The 17,392-nt window shown below is 38.8% G+C and overlaps 1 protein-coding gene across 2 annotated transcripts; it reads left to right on the forward strand.

The window, feature by feature from the left end:
- Window positions 1–4,645: 4,645 nt before the first annotated feature.
- Window positions 4,646–16,959, forward strand: ZNF639 (zinc finger protein 639). Of its 2 annotated transcripts, none has more exons than XM_026498310.4 (6): window positions 4,646–4,992; window positions 8,288–8,359; window positions 9,004–9,072; window positions 10,423–10,533; window positions 12,592–12,726; window positions 12,860–16,959. In XM_026498310.4, exons 3-6 carry the CDS (start codon window positions 9,015–9,017, stop codon window positions 14,011–14,013), a joined length of 1,458 nt encoding a protein of 485 aa, XP_026354095.2. In that variant the 5' UTR covers window positions 4,646–4,992; window positions 8,288–8,359; window positions 9,004–9,014; the 3' UTR covers window positions 14,014–16,959. The 2 variants fall into 2 exon arrangements, with proteins under 2 accessions (XP_026354095.2, XP_026354104.2); XM_026498319.4 differs by lacking the exon at window positions 4,646–4,992 and adding an exon at window positions 5,019–5,217.
- The last annotated feature ends 433 nt before the right edge of the window (window positions 16,960–17,392 follow it).

Raw genomic sequence — 17,392 nt, forward strand, 5'->3', positions numbered from 1 at the left:
GGGAACCTTATGCAAATTGGGGGAATGAAATTGTTAAGAAAAAGAATATAAAATTACAAATATAAAATTTTATTTAAATACAAAATTATACCAGAATATCAAATTACAACTACCTCATCTTGGAAAAGGTTCATGCAATTGAGAGGACTTGAGGTTTAAGTTCTGTTTCCTTTGCAGTAAATACATCTCTGGTGACAGGTGGACCAATGTACCAAATACTGCGGAGTCTCTGAAGAGTGATCAGAGATCTCTGCTGGGGATAATCAAAGATTTCACAGAAGAGGGGTACCTGGGTGGCACAGTCGTTAAGCGCCTGCCTTTGGCTCAGGGCGTGATCCCAGCGTTCTGGGATCGAGCCCCACATCAGGCTCCTCCGCTGGGAGCCTGCTTCTTCCTCTCCCACTCCCCCTGCTTGTGTTCCCTCTCTCGCTGGCTGTCCCTCTCTGTCAGGTGAATAAATAAAATCTTAAAAAAAAAAAAACCCACCATCTAAAAAAAAAAAAGATTTCACAGAAGAGATAAATTGTGAGCTTGACTTTACAGACAGAAACAAGGCAAAGACCTTGCAGGTGGAAAAAACATGCTGAAACACAATGGTGAGAAAGAGCTAGAGCCTATCTGTGGAATAATGAGAAGTGCTATTTGGCTAGGGTTGGGCGGGGAAAGCCTTAGGATAGTGGCTCTCGAAGTGTGATCCTGGGCCAACAACATCAGCATCACCCAGCTCCAGCCCAGATTTACCTAAATAGAAACCAGGGCCAGAGGGGTATATGGGTGGCTCAGTTGTTAAGCAACTGCCTTCGGCTCAGGTCATGATCCCAGGGTTCTGGATCGAGCCCCACATCGAGCCCCACATCGAGCCCCACATAGGGCTCCCTGCTCAGCAGGAAGCCTGCTTCTTCCTCTCCCACTCCCCCTGCTTGTGTTCCCTCTCTCGCTGGCTGTCTCTCTCTCTGTCAAATAAATAAATAAAATCTTTAAAAAAAAAAAAAGGAAAAAAGGAAACTGGGGCTAGTGCACAGGCATCTATAGTTTGACATGACCTGCTAGTGATTCTGACGCAGTCAAAGTTTGAAAAACAATGCCTTAAGAAGCTAACTGAGCATCAGACGAGGCTATCCTTACAAATTTAATTTCAGGCTGTTAAACAAGAGGGAGAGAAATGAGAAAAAAAGGATTATGAGAGAAAGAGAATGAGTTCTCTTCATCTCACACCCCAAAATAAATTACAGATAAGCTAAAAAGTTAAAGTAAAAAATGCAACCAGATATTGGGTAGAAGAAAAGATTATCTCAGCATAAGGTGAATAATAGAATCTGTAGAGAAAAAGATTAATAGACTCAGTTTCACAGCAATTTAAAACATTTGTAGCACTAACACAATTGAAAGGTAAACAACAAACTAGAAAGAAATATATGCAACATATAGCTCGAGTAAAAGGCTAAAAATTTTAACTTTCTTTAAGAAGATAAACAGCCTGTACAGCAACCTCTACGACATCGGCCAAAGCAACCTTTTTCATGACACATCCCCAAAGGCAAGAGAAACAAAAGATAAAATGAACTTATGGGACTTCATCAAGATAAAAAGCTTCTGCACAGCCAAGGAAACAGTCAAAAAAACTAAGAGGCAGCCCATGGAATGGGAGACTATATATGCAAATGACACTACAGATAAAGACTGGTATCCAAGATCTACAAAGAACTTCTCAAACTCATACACGAGAAACAAATAAACAAATCAAAAAATGGGCAGAAGATATGAACAGACACTTTTCCAATGAAGACATACAAATGGCTAACGGACACATGAAAAAATGTTCAAAATCATTAGCCATCAGGGAAATTCAAATCAAAACCACACTGAGATACCACCTTACGTCAGTTAGAATGGCAAAAATAGACAAGGCAAGAGACAACAATTGTTGGAGGGGATGTGGAGAAAGGGGATCCCTCCTACATTGTTGGTGGGAACGCAAGTTGGTACAGCCACTCTGGAAAACAGTGTGGAGGTCCCTTAAAAAGTTAAAAATTGAGCTACCCTATGATCCAGCCATTGCACTACTGGGTGTTTACCCCAAAGATACAGACGTAGTGAAGAGAAGGGCCATAGGCACCCCAATGTTCATAGCAGCAATGTCCACAATAGCTAAATTGTGGAAGGAGCCGAGATGCCCTTCAACAGATGACTGGATTAAGAAGCTGTGGTCCATATATAAAATGGAATATTACTCAGCTATCAGAAAGAACTAATTCTCAACATTTGCTGCAACATGGACGGCACTGGAGGAGATAATGCTAAGTGAAATAAGTCAAGCAGAGAAAGACAACTATCATATGATTTCTCTCATCTATGGAACATAAGAACTAGGATGATCAGTAGGGGAAGAAAGGGATAAAGAAAGGGGGGGTAATCAGAAGGGGGAATGAAACATGAGACTATGGACTATGAGAAACAAACTGAGGGCCTCAGAGGGGAGGGGGTGGGGGAATGGGATAGACCGGTGATGGGTGGTAAGGAGGGCACGTGTTGCATGGTGCACTGGGTGTTATACGCAACTAATGAATCATCGAGCCTTACATCGGAAACCGGGGATGTACTGTATGGTGACTAACATAATATAATAAAAAATCATTAAAAAAAAAAAAAGAAGAAGATAAACAGCCTGTAGACAAATGGACAAAAGACATAAACTGAGAAAAATACAAATGGCCAGTAAACACACGAGAAAATATTCAAGTTCACAAAAAACAAATACAAATTAAGATGGAATACTATGATTTATTTACCAAATTAGCAGAGCATTTTTTAAAGATAGAAACAACTTAATCATCCACTATTTAACTGTACGGTTGGTTATTTAAAGTGGAATTCCAAGGTGCCACTAACATAGCATAGCATAAAGTATATCGTGCTATATTGGGGGCGGGGCTGCTACAGAATAACCTAATACGGTCCAAATTTTTAAAACCAATTCTAAATGGATATAGATTTAAAAATATATATAATGTACAACCCTTGAGCAAAATATTGCCATTGGTTAGCTCTGGGTTGCACGGTTATAACTTTTTCTTTTGCTATTCATACTTTGCTATTATCTCTATTCTGTGATAAAGATGTATCCCTTTTCTAATCAGGAAAAAAATTGAGCTATACTACCAGTGTGATAAAAAGTAGGAGAAAATGATGATGATTTAATACCCCTTGGATCAAAATTACATGAGAAGATAGCAAACTCTACAACTCGGTAATCTTTTGAGATTTGAGGGTTTCATCCCCGCAGCCACAACCCTCCGTTAAGAGGAGGAAAGGAAAAGGGAGACGCAAAAATGAAACTGGAAAACGTACTCCAGCTAATCAAAGAACATTAAGCAGCCCGATTTGTGATTATGCTAAAAGACACGTCAACATCGTGAAGCTCTTCATATTTACTTCTCGGGGTAAAGGAAAATAGTGTGGATTTGTTTGTTTGCTTGTTTAAGTAATGTGCTGCGCTGGGGCGGGTGTTTGCTCTCACTACAGAATGTTTTGAAATTCAGCCTAGAATTTAAAGATTTTGTTTGGCGCAAGGCAACGCGTGAGCGAAACAGCAACTTAAAATGGTCCCATACCACCCCCTTGTGGCTTCCACTGTGTCACATCGGGAAACAGCCCAACTACCCGAGGACGGAACCATGCATACCGTTTTCATAAATTCAACAAACACGTGTCCATTCCCTATTCGGTGGCAGATACTAACTATACTAGGATTAAAAGATACCATTAAATCTCTTCGTTCTTTATTCAGGCCATGCCAGCACTCGTAAACATTCACTTATCTGGGCTGAGTACACACTTAAAAGCTGAGGTCATAAAAACTAAGCATCGCAAACCGGTGTCCCTTTAAAATACGGCTTTATCTTCTGGGATAAAGGTGAAGGAATGGTAGTAAGGTCTGTGATTATTACTCTCTAGCGTTTGATTGGTTGGGTAGCATGTAGTAATCAAAAAAAGCACAGTGGATGTGGATGAAAAGACATGGACTGCAGCCCTAACCATCCGAGTGACCTTGAGCACGTGATAATCCACATGGGCCCCATTCATCTACTTAACAATTATTTGAACCCGGGTGCTAAGGTTACAAAAATGAGTAAGACCTCGTCTTTAGACCCTCGCTTTTCTAATTTGTAAATTGGGACTGACAACTTCAATTTAGTATCAAAAATTAAACATATGACCACCCTTGTACAGAGATGTTCATTTTTGAAACCGTGCTCACAGGTTTATTTATGCTTGTTCAATTTAATCCTCTCCACGTCTGCTCATAGGAGCTCTAAATCCGACAAGGAATTAAATAATCTAATCCAATCCCCTATAATTTTACATTCATTCCACCGGGATTTCTTGAATCAAGGAATCCGGCTAAAGCCTAATAACGACTCGAGATCTTCAAGATTCTCAACCTCCTGCCCTGTGAACAGCATCGCAGCCCTGCGTATTTCTTTGGTGGGGCCTCAGTAAAACCTTGACACGGCCGTCGCCCTTCAGATCCCCAGCAAGCAGCTGCCACTCTGGGGGTTGAAATGCTATTTGCCAAATCTAACTTGTGCAAGACCGCTCTCGGACGCCCCCTGGAGGAGCCGCGTGGGAAAGGGGCCGCTAGCTCGCTGCTCTTCTCCCACCTCTCTGGAGGCGAGAGGAAGGGCTGGGAGCCCGCGGCGGGGGGGGAGTTCCCTCGGCGGCCTTGCGGGGAACAATTCTAGGGAGTGGAATCACCCGCTCGGCTCCGGAGGGGCGGTACCCAGCCCGGAAGAAGCCTGCGGCGGCAAAGAAGTGCCGGCAGGGGGCGCGGGCCGCCTGGCCACCCCCGGGCTAAAGGCCGGTGGTCCCTCCCAGGTCTGGTGTGCGGCGTGGCCGCGCCGCGCGATCCCCTGCCCCCCCACTCTCACCTCGTCACCTCCCCGCCCAGTCGGCGGGCCCCTGAGGTGCGCGGCGCAGGCGCGGAGCGAGGCGGTGAGTGCGGCCGCCGAGCCTGGGCCTGGGGCCTGGCGGGCAGGGCGTGAGGCGCGCGGGAGGGAGAAGGGCCGGGCCGGCCCGGGGGAGCGCCCGGGAGCGCGAGGGCCACAGCGGCGCCGCCCGCCGGCAGGGCCGCGCGTCCGCTCCGCCCGCACTCGGGCTCCTCGACTGCCGCCGCCTCAGAGCTGCGCCTGGGCTGGCCGGGCGGGCCCCGGGGTCCTGGTGAGTGTGAGGGAGGAGCGGGCCAGCGGCGTGCGGACGCAGCCTCCCACGGGAGAGGGCAGGGAAGACCTGACGGCGTCTTCTAAGATGAAACTCTGCCTCCGTTTTATGGCGGGATGGCGGCCCCTCCCCCATCCCGGAGGCAGTTCCACCCCCCGCGGAGGACGTCTCGGCCCCCTGCTGCTGTTTGCCTTATGGCGCCTTTGGGGTCGGGGTTTGGCAGTCCCCTCTGGTCGCCTGGCCCTACTGGGCCCGGCGCGTGGCGCGGGCGTGGACGCGGCTGGGTCCAGGGTGCTGCTGCGCGGCCGCTCTGACCCGCGCAGTGTCCGGGGGCGGCTGGGCTCCCGATGCCCGTCCGTGCCAGGCTGGCCCCTGGCCGTGCGGAGCGGCTTCGGGACCCTCTGGCAGCGCATCCCTTGTTCGCCCCCGAGCCACGGCCGCAGAAAGCAGGCGTCCGTCCTGGCGCTCTCGTCTCCGGCCAGTCGCCTGGGCCGCTCCTTAGGGTGCTCATACACCCCTTTTGCTTTTCTTTTTCAGTACAACCTAGGAACGCGAGTAATATGAAGCAGCTTATGTCTCTGCAAAGAGATAAAAAATTTGTACTTGGGCAAAGACTGACACTCAAGTGGGATGTACCGTGGGTTCTAATTCAAAAACTCTCCTGAAACATTTTTGTGTTTCAGTTCTTTTAAAATCTGGAGAATATATACTTATTTTGAAATGAGGGTGAAAAAGAACTTGCTTTTAAAATCTTATTGTAAAAAATGGAGCTTTTGATTGTAAATACTCACCTTATTTTGATACCAGTTAGAGAATATTTATATTACTTGAAAAGCTTTAGATGTTGATCTATTTGATATAGGTACTGATTGCCTGTTATATGGCATTTTGTAGACATTTTTGTTAAAAAAAAAAAAGGTGGAAAGATGCTGATATGTATTTTGTAAGTTAAAAATTTAATGTTTCGTGTGGCATGGTGTCATTTTTGTAAATGTAATACACACACACACACCTACCTTAGCATAGGAAAATGTCTAGATGTCTATATACCAAAATGTTAACAACGGTTTTTCTGGTTGAATAGATGCAAGGTGATTTAATTAATTTAAATTAATTTCTAACCTTTTTTCTAATTTTCCTGCAGTGACATGTATTACATGGGTAGTTTGTTAAGTGGGGAAGAGGGAGTGAATGGTAAGGTTCGTGTGATTCAGAATCTTCCCCGCAAGAGGAAGACTAGTGAGCAATGTTCATATGACATCTTGGAGTAAAAAGCCAAACTTCTTCATCAGGACAGTTACGTATACAAAAAGCACATGAGAATATTTGCTGAAATGAAGGATGGTTAGCATTTCTGGTCTTGAGTAGGCATTCTAGCATCATGCTGAAAGGGTGCCTGATAAATGTTTGGGTATTGTTCAGCCCTAGGTAGGAGTCAGACCTTTCCTGATCAAGGTGATCCTATTCCTCTCACCTGACAGTCTGAATCCAGGCCAGCTTGCAATGTTAATTTTAATGCCATGCTTGGTTTCCTTTACTTACTTTTTCATTCTTCAAGTTGGAAAGAATTTAAAGTGTATTCTGAAATAGCAAGAGGCTACTTTAATGTTTGGCCGATAGTTTCCATTGTTCTCCTTGATAGTTTTAGAATATTTAAAACATGAAGTGTAGTGCTTTGGGCTGTATAAATTCCGGAAGTGTACAGAACGGGTATTAGGAATAAGTCTTGAGATTTTAGTTTATTACATAATAAATTTTTGATTTTTGAATGCACTTGATTGGCTTTGAAGGGTTCAAGGAATGCTATTTGTGTTAGGTGAACCGTTAAATATAGAGATACTATTTCTAAATCTCACTGTTGTCGGTTTCTTTGGGTGATTCCCTTCCCTTCCTCCCAATTGGTGACTGAGTAAGAACTGGAAGATGTAGCTTGCTAGTAATAGCGATTAGCAATGAAAATTACTTACACAGAATTAGTTGTTCAAAACTCAAGAGCAGAAGACATGCTCTTTCAGCTCTGGTTCTGCCATTTAGTTGAGTTGACTTTCACTGTATGCTTCATCACTAAAATTGGAGTGAGTTTGGTGGTAGCCCTTCTATGTACCTCACAGGATTGTTGTGAAGATCAAATAAAATAAGAGGAAAATGCTCAATAAACTAAAAAGCACTATCTTATTACTGTATGATCACATCACCTGGAGTTTTAATTAATATGCCCAGAACTTAGTGAAGCAGCAAAAATAGTGTGTGCACCTCAGGTATCTTATTTACCCTTAGAAACAAGATGGTCTCAGTAATGATACCAAGTTCTACCTGCTATGTATATCACTTTGACAAAGAGAAAAGCAGCATATAAAGCTGGTGGAGGAAACGTCCATTTCTTTTTCTGACATTCCTTACTTGCCCACTTCTACAATGAAAGAACACTAACCTGAAATGAAAGAGATGATTCTGATTCTGACACTAATCTGTTACTTGAATTGGGGTGATCACTTTTATCTATTTGTTTCCAAAGCTTGCGCTTTAAAATTAGATCTTTATTCAAATTCCAACTCTACCACTTATTAAGAATTGCCTTAATTTTATTGTGCCTCAGTTTCCTCTTCAATAACAAAGGGTAAATAATCAATTTTGAGAAAGTGTATATTTTTCATATTATAGGATTAAATAAGATAAAGCATGTGCACAGCCTGGCACATGATTGGTCATTGTCCTTATATTGTTAAATAGTCTATAAGGACTTAAACAGCTTGAAGTCTGATTTGGTTTGCTTTCATTGTATTTGCTTTCATTATGGCTGAAGAAGCAGATTTGTATTCCTATTTTTAGTCCTGTTTTCTAAAGCTATAGCTTTAGAAGGTAAATTCATTTCAAAGAAATGACACATGTATATACTCATATATTTATCAGTTTTTAGTGCTTAATACAGTATACTCAAAAGATTATTTATACTTGGATTAAATCCATGTAACTTTCCAGTTAATTAAAGACCTGGTGCCATCGTGTTCTTGAGTCTCAGAAGTGAAATACATTTTTGCTTATGTGACTTCTGTTGTGTTTTTTCCTACAGGCATTTTTTACCATCTGTGAAAACTTTCCTGTAATTCATTTCTCCTCACTACAGTATTAAGAATTATACCAAGTAAGTGGAATGTGGTAAAACCAATTAGTCAATTTTGTAACAGTCCGTGGGAATTTAATCATTTAATGATTAAACAAAAGTTGCTGCCTGTTTTGTTCAAAATAGAATGTTGAATGTGACCTTATAAATAAGAAAAGGATTTTTTCTTAAAAAATATATTCTGAGCTTCTATGTGATGAGTATATTTTCTGGAAGTCGGGATCGATATAGATTTGTAACAATATTTTTATAAGGGAATATATCCATCTTTAGCTTGAAAACTGTATCAACATATTCCCATTTGTAAGAAACGTACCTGTCTTATTCTTAATAGGGTACTATAACAATTTTTTTAATAAAAGATAATTTAAGAGTATGGTTTATTGTAATTATCCAGTCCTCAAAATTACATCAGCATTTGAAATGGACTTCTCAACCTCACCAAGAAAAAAAAAAACAGGTGTTAGTGTCCTGCCTTTAAACTTGATCAGAAAAATAAATCCAAAATATAAACAGAAGCATTGTTTAGCACTTATCTTACAAAGTAGATTTTCAAGTGGCGCACACATTTCTTATTACCAGTAAGTTATTTGGTTAGAAGGAATTTTTATAAAATATTAACAGTCTTTATTTGTGGTATTTTTGTTAAATTTTTCCATTTTTAGATTGAAAAGATATGAATGAATATCCTAAAAAAAGAAAAAGGAAGACATTACACCCTTCTCGTTACTCAGGTCAGTCGGTTATTTTAAAGTTGGGCCTTGGATTAAGTACCATGCATTTGTATTCTTACCATTTTCTCGTAAAGAATCAGATAACAGTTAAATATCTGGGTCAATTTTTAGGTAAGAGAAAATTTTAAGTTCTCTGAATATATATTCCTCATTGTCTACCATGTGCTAGGCACACATCAGAAGTTTACAGACATTATTTAATACTTACAACTTAATGGTTGATAGGTATTTAAAATTAGATATCCAAGGTTGCATGCTTATACAGCATAATTGAGATTTGCTTGTGTGATTCCCAAACTTGTTCTTAAGGCACAACATTAACCTTGGTGGAAGATATTTGGATCATTGGGAAAAAATTTTTATCCTATACATTATTTTCAGAAATGTGAACTTTATTTTAATTATGTTATTTTAGGTCCTTTGGTTGAGGTTGGCTCTGCTATCTTGGCAATAAGAGAGGTCTTAAGAAGAGAGGTTTTTGATTTGACTCGTGGAATTTAAGAAACAAAACAGAGGACATAGGGGAAGGGAGGGAAAAATAAAACAAGATGAAATCAGAGGAAGACAAACCATAAGAGACTCTTCATCATGGGAAACAAACAGGGTTGCTGGGGTGGGGGGAGGGGCTAACTGGGTGATGGACATTAAGGAGGTCATGTGATATAATGAGCACTAGGTGTTATATGAGACTGATGAATCCCTGAACTCTACCTCTGAAACTAATAATATATGTTAATTAATTGAATTTAAATAAGTTTAAAAAATAATAAAGTATATGTTGGTGCACAAAGAAAAAGAGAGAGGTCTTTGTGGCCTCCTGTAACTAATCTCACATATCTATGTTTGAGACAGTCTCTGACATACCCGCTAGCCCACCCAAGCTACACATTCTTCATATCTGAGGAAATTAAGCCTGATTTACTGCCTCCTAGCCCCTCCCAGACAAGACTTGAAATGACTATTCAGAAGCCCTAATTGGTCCTCAGACCATTTCCCCTGTGCCTTGTGCATTCTCTTCACTACATGGCAGATCTTCTTGGTAGTTAATTCAATGTTAATTCAATGTTTTTTGCAGTTAGTACATTTATTGCATATTTACAATCTGTGGAATCCTGACAGTAAGGCAGATCTATCTTTGTGTGCTTCAAGTGTTATATTGTAAGTCATGTAATTTGTGTTTCTTTCAAAGCTCAATGTCAAAATCAGATCTGAAATATAGAAGCTTTCAGAATTGAGGGAAATATTAATACCTCATTACAAATATGAAGATTTATATATGTTGGATAAAGGGATGGCTGTTATTAAATGTATATATTTTTTAAATTTTTCAAATTTTGTTTTTATGTTCAGATTCCTCTGGAATAAGCAGAATTGCAGATGGATTCAATGGAATTTTTTCTGATCATTGTTATAGTGTTTGTTCTATGAGACAACCAGACTTAAAATATTTTGACAACAAAGGTATATCTAATACTTTTCAAAATATCCTTTAAGTTGCTTTTATGTGTTTTTATTTCTTACTTGAAAATGTGGGTGAAAGTTATCACTTTTAAATGGGCAAGTATTCAGTTTGTTTAAATGTAAGGAAATGACGTTTTTTGAAAGAAAGCAAGTATGAATTTTTAATTTTTAACATTATTTCAGACCTATAAATAAAAACCACACTTTCCTAAGTCCATTTTTGGTGGCAAGGAATTGGTGGAAAAGTAAGACTGACCCAGAGCTGGAAGCATTTATGATGAAAGGTTAGGAGTAGTATTACACAGTTCTTCCACTCAGCTGTAGTCTAGAGGGCTAATGGAAGGAGCAGAGGGAGAAGGATTTGGTGTTTTTCAGTCTTGCATCTTTTAGTGACTTGTCGAGAGTGTTGGGTAAATGATAAAAATTTGCATTTACTGTCTTCTTTCTTTGCAACCATCAAAACTGCCAATTTCCTTGAGCTTCTATCAGAGGCACAGAAACATAATTTTTTAAAAAGCATAAGGAGTTGGAGACATTTGTAGGAACTCATGTTTGGCTTAATAGAGATACAGATGGTTACATACAGAGATATTTATTGATATGTCCATGTATATGTAGCAATATACAAATGTTTTTACTCTGTTAGCTGAGAGGGCCTAAAAGAAATGATGCCCCAGTAGGAGTGAGCCCAGATTTTGGTTTCTAAAACCATTCTCCAACAAAACCAACTAGCACTTAGAGAAATGGCTGGTTCTAGTTCTGAGGTGGGAAATACGTACGATGAGCCTGGAGTGTTTTGTGGTGCCAGAAAATAAGGAAGTACTCAATACACGCACACCATACAGGTACGTCAAAGGAACACAGGAGCCAACTAAAAGAGCTCCCAGTAGCCAAAGCTGAAACAATTTGAGAGAAAAAAAAGAATTATAACTCAAAATATAAAATAAATATTCCTGAGTCCATACTGATGTGATTGAATGAGTAAATAAATAGAAACTGTACAGAAGTCCAAATTATTTATGCAGACGCTCCTCCCTCAAGGAGGTGGAACATAACTTTCCACTCCTTAAATGGGGACTGCATACAGGGACTTCATTCCAAAGCATGGAGTATGGAAAGTAAAAGAGTGATTTTACAGCAGAGAAACCTGACCGATACTCCTTCAACCAGGTGATCACCGTCAACATCTACAGTAATAAATCGTGTTAGTACTACGCACCCTTGATATGATGTGATAAAAATGGCAGCTTGCCTTTCTGGTCTACCTCTAGTAACCCATAATCCCAGTCCAATCATGGGCCATCCTACAAAATACCTGACACTCCACTCCTCAAAACTGTCATGGTCATCAAAAACAGGGAAAGTCTGAGAAACTGCCACAGCTAACAGTATCCTAGAGAGAGGGGATAGCTAAATGTGATGTGGAATCTTAGGATCTTGAAACAGAAAAAGGACCTTAGGTAAAAATTAAGGAAATCTGCTTAAGTATGGACTTTAGTCAATACCATCTTACTGGTATTGGTTATTAATTGGAACAAATGTATCATATTAGGGGAATGGGGAAACTGAAATGTAATGTAAGAGAATGAGAAACTGAATGCAGAATATCTGGGAATTCTCTGTACTATCTTCTCAAATTTTTTCTGAGAACTTCTAAAAAATAAAGTCTTTTAAAAACAACAGTGACATGATGATGTTGAAGCCCAGTTTTTTCTACTGACCTGTATTTCAGTTTTCCCATGCTAACTTTAAAACATTGGGTCTGGACTGAGAGAATAAAGGCTTATTCAAACTCAGTAATTTAAACTGAAAATTCCTAAGTAACTTTAAAAAGTATATTCTAGTCCAAATGGGGCACGGATGCAAAAGCAGTTGCTTGTTGACAGATTTTTGTGTGTGTCTGTTGGATAATATCCCTTTTTCTGGCTAAATCTAAGTCCTTTAGTTCCTGTTGGAATTCAAAATTATGTTTAAAATGCTTAGTGCTTTGTTTAATAATAATTAGTATTTAATGCTTTGATATAAATAATAAGTATTTTTCCAAATCTCTTTTTACAGATGATGATTCTGATACAGAGACATCAAATGACTTGCCAAAATTTACAGATGGAATCAAGGCCAGAAATAGAAATCAGAACTACCTGGTTCCCAGTCCTGTACTTAGAATTCTAGACCACACTGCCTTTTCTGCAGGTTAGGGAAATCAGTTAATAGCATTTACTTATTTTATATAGATTAATGAAAAAATTATGTATAAAATACATTTTTTGCCGATTTTTCAGTAGGTCTTATTTAGTAATAATAATAGACATGTTATATTTTTCAGAAAAATCTGCTGATATTGAAATTTGTGATGAAGAGTGTGACTCACCTGAGTCAGTCAACCAGCAAACTCAAGAGGAGAGCCCTATAGAAGTTCACACTGCTGAAGATGTTCCAATTGCTGCAGAAGTGCATGCGATTTCTGAAGATTATGATATAGAGACAGAAAACAATTCCTCGGAAAGTCTGCAAGACCAAACTGAAGAGGAGCCACCAGCTAAACTTTGCAAAATTCTTGACAAGAGCCAAGCTTTGAATGTGACTGCCCAACAGAAATGGCCTTTGCTGAGAGCCAATAGCAGTGGCCTCTATAAGTGTGAACTTTGTGAGTTCAACAGCAAATACTTTTCTGATTTAAAGCAGCATATGATCCTGAAGCATAAGCGTACTGATTCAAATGTGTGTCGAGTATGCAAGGAAAGTTTCTCTACCAACATGCTTTTGATCGAACATGCCAAACTGCATGAAGAGGATCCCTACATTTGTAAATACTGTGATTATAAAACAGTGATTTTTGAGAACCTCAGCCAGCACATTGCAGACACCCATTTTAGTGACCACCTCTATTGGTGTGAACAGTGCGATGTACAGTTCTCCTCAAGCAGTGAACTCTACCTACATTTCCAGGAGCACAGCTGTGATGAACAGTACTTGTGTCAGTTTTGTGAGCATGAAACGAATGATCCAGAAGATTTGCATAGCCATGTGGTAAATGAACATGCATGTAAATTAATTGAGTTAAGTGATAAGTATAACAATGGAGAACATGGACAGTACAGCCTCTTAAGCAAAATTACTTTTGACAAATGTAAAAACTTCTTTGTATGTCAAGTATGTGGTTTTCGGAGTAGGCTTCATACAAATGTTAACAGGCATGTTGCTATTGAACATACTAAAATTTTTCCTCATGTTTGTGATGACTGTGGGAAAGGCTTTTCAAGTATGCTAGAATATTGCAAACATTTAAATTCACACTTATCTGAAGGGATTTATTTATGTCAATACTGTGAATATTCAACAGGACAAATTGAAGATCTTAAAATTCATCTAGATTTCAAGCATTCAGCTGACTTACCTCATAAATGTAGTGACTGCTTGATGAGGTTTGGAAATGAGAGGGAATTAATAAGTCACCTTCCAGTCCATGAGACAACTTGATTATTTTCTTTAACTGCCATAATGTTAATGTAAGATAATAAATTTGACTTTTTTGGAGATGTTAAAATGGATAATTTTAAACATAACTTATGAGAATTGCTTTTAACAAGATTTTTTTAATTGTCCAATTTTCTTGGCATTGCTACATTTTTCAGTATACAATGGTATCCTAAATGTGGTATTTTCAGTGCATGGTAGTTTTAACCACTCTTGGTGTCTGTTGTCTTGTTTCTTACATAAGCTCTGATTTCATGAATTGATGAGAAACAGATGTACTAAAGAAACTAGACTACAGTTTTCCTTCCATAACCATGGGTGCTATTAACTTTTTTAAACTCCAGACAAACTCAGTTTTTCATGTATGAGGTCATTAAAGTACTGCACTATCAGAACTTAAATGCAATGTACCATACAATGAAGCCCACTGATACTCCCATTAATAAGAACCCAAACCGTCCCAGATAATCCCCAACAGGAATTATCCCCAAGACTCAGTGGACTCTCCATCTGTGTAATTCTTTTAACAACACTAGGAGGCATGTGTTATAGTAGGAAGGGAAGATCCAGTTTTGTTGGCAGTCTTTTTTTTTTTTTTTAATTCTCATTCTATTTTAGCCCCTATCTATGAGTTAAATGATTTAAGATGGGAGTGAGGAGGAACTGGTAAGGGGTTAGACAATAAAAATGAACATTTCATAGCTCAACCTTTTCACAATTCATTTTCAGTTATAGCAAAGTAAGCCCAAACTGCTGATGTCAAATCATTTATTCACTGAGAAAACCCACTGAGGTATTAATCTAGAATTAGGAAGATCTGGAAGATAAGGGGTTCTGGCTTTCTTCTTGGTTTGTAGATGGCCATCTTCATTCACATGGTGTTCTCCTTGTATGCAAGTCTGTTTCTCAAACTACCCCTTTTTATGAGGTCACCAGTCATACCGGATTAGGGCTAACCCTAATGACCTTATTTTAACCCAGTAAAGATCCTATCTCCAAATACAGTCATATTTTTAGGTACTGGGGCTCAGGATTTCAACATTTGAATTGGGGGATGGGAGAAAGAGACATAACCACAATTCAATAGCAACTTCTTAAATAGCAGTATCACAAAGATATGATTTTGTCTATCATTGAATTCTAATAAACACTGCTGCTGACAAACAGTATTGTTGAGGAATATTGATATAGTCGAAGAGATCAATTTACAACCTATGGTTTCCCACTACAAGAACCATGGAAATTTAGTCTATTTTGAGAATGGTGGCAGCAACAAGTTTTTTCAAAACCAATCATTTTTAGCTCTACTATTGTCATATATGCATAATTGTATTCCTAGAAACTCATCTGATTGGAACATTCCAGGTAGGGCTACCTGTTAGAAATGTTTCTGGGAAGACTTAATATCAGAGTGGTTTAAACTGGAAGAGAACCTTAGAAACCATCTGATCTAAACCCTCTAGTTCTCTGAGTTTCTTGTAGAAATAGGCCAAGGTCACAAACCACTTGTAGCAGACAGAAGTGGAATCTGAGTTATTTGGCTTCCAGTCTGATAATGTTTCCATTACACCATGTTACATTAAAATCTAAGCTTCGTCCTTGGGGTGTTTTTCATGACTACTTAACCTAGCTGTTCGGCTACCTTCTGAGTAATTGTTTTTATGCCTTTTTTACATACATCCACCTTCAAGAATTTTATTTTTAGGAAACAGACTAAATAAGTAATGCCTTGGTGGGTTTTTTTCAAATTTGTATTTTATTGCTTTGCATTTGATCACCTTAGTAATCAAAATAATTGTAATGAAACCTCTAGAGATATTAATCCAAGTTTTAGAACCATGTAATTTTTTACTTTTTGATGTATCTGCATCTTGAGGCAGTTTGTCCACTAAAAACTTTTTGCTTTGACTCAGCTTTCAAATAAGTCAATGGCACCATAAATTGCTTGGATAGCTGATTTATATTTTTAGCTTAAAGAACTTATTTGGAAAAACAACCCTAACTAAAAAGAGACTTTTCTAACTACTGGGTTTTTCCCCCTCGAAAACAAACATTTCCACTGAACTCTTGTGATTTGAAGCACAGTTTAAGAATACATAACTGATAGTGATGTTTATGCACTACAATAGAATTCTTGGCAGTAGTGTTGGGCCATTTTTTATTTCTTGCTTTTTTTATCTTCACCTTGCAATGACTTATTACTTAAGAAATTCCAAATTTCCCCTGTACTCTAAAATTTGAAAGTGATTCTGCACTACTCAAAAGCCTCTCTTCCTGTTTGTAAATTCACCAGTTTTACCATTTTAAATCACCTCTCTTAGATTTCCTGAATCTGTGTCATCACATACTAACCAGCTTCTCCATTTCACAGAGTCCGTAGCCTGTTGTTAGGTAATTGCTGAATTGTTGGCAGGTGTAGTATATGAAAGGTTTTTTTGGGTTTTTTTAATAGACTAACACTAGTCCTAATTTTTAAATCTGATTTGCAAAACATTGTATTACTTAATTTCTGGCACTTTACCATTAACCTTACTTTTGCTTGTTTTGTCAGTATTACTACCTTTTGCAAGAGGTTTAATATGTTTCCCAAACCACTATGATTCACTTTAATGGAATTTTAATGCCTAAAAAGCACAATGACTTAATACAAATTTGAAAAAGCTAATAAAAATCAAATGGCCACAATCCTCTTGGGAAGCAGATTGGTTTACCAAAAAATCAATATTCGTTAAGAATTTAAGTGAGGGGCGCCTGGGTGGCACAGCGGATAGGCGTCTGCCTTTGGCTCAGGGCGTGATCCTGGCGTTATGGGATCGAGCCCCACATCGGGCTCCTCTGCTGTGAGCCTGCTTCTTCCTCTCCCACTCCCCCTGCTTGTGTTCCCTCTTTCGCTGGCTGTCTCTATCTCTGTCTGTCAAATAAATAAATAAAATCTTTAAAAAAAAAAAAGAATTTAAGTGAAAACAAATAAAGACCAAACTTCCCAATGGAGAAGAAAATTTGGTTGGTCAGGTTTACCCTATAATTAGCACAGTCTCATTCCTATAAATTTAAATGAGATTTGGGGGTATATATTCCTTTGCCTATAACTTTCAGTTCTGATGACTGAAGATAGAGTACCTACAAGAATTTTTGTTCATGGCATTTAGGTTATGGATTTACATGTACTCCTTATATTGGTTTAGCTTTCGATAAATTAATCTTTTAAGACAACATTCAAATCTAAGAGAAAGAAATGTGTACATTTGTGTTGTAAAATATAAATTCACAAAGCTACAAGTTGTCATGTAATTATATGAAGTTGTATGTTCAATTTGTAAATTTAAAAACTAAAATTTTAAGACAGTGTTGTTTGAAGCCTACTTCATACTAGCCATTGAAA

This window comes from Ursus arctos, unplaced genomic scaffold (assembly GCF_023065955.2).
Source record: "Ursus arctos isolate Adak ecotype North America unplaced genomic scaffold, UrsArc2.0 scaffold_4, whole genome shotgun sequence".
Taxonomy (NCBI): Eukaryota; Metazoa; Chordata; class Mammalia; order Carnivora; family Ursidae; genus Ursus; species Ursus arctos.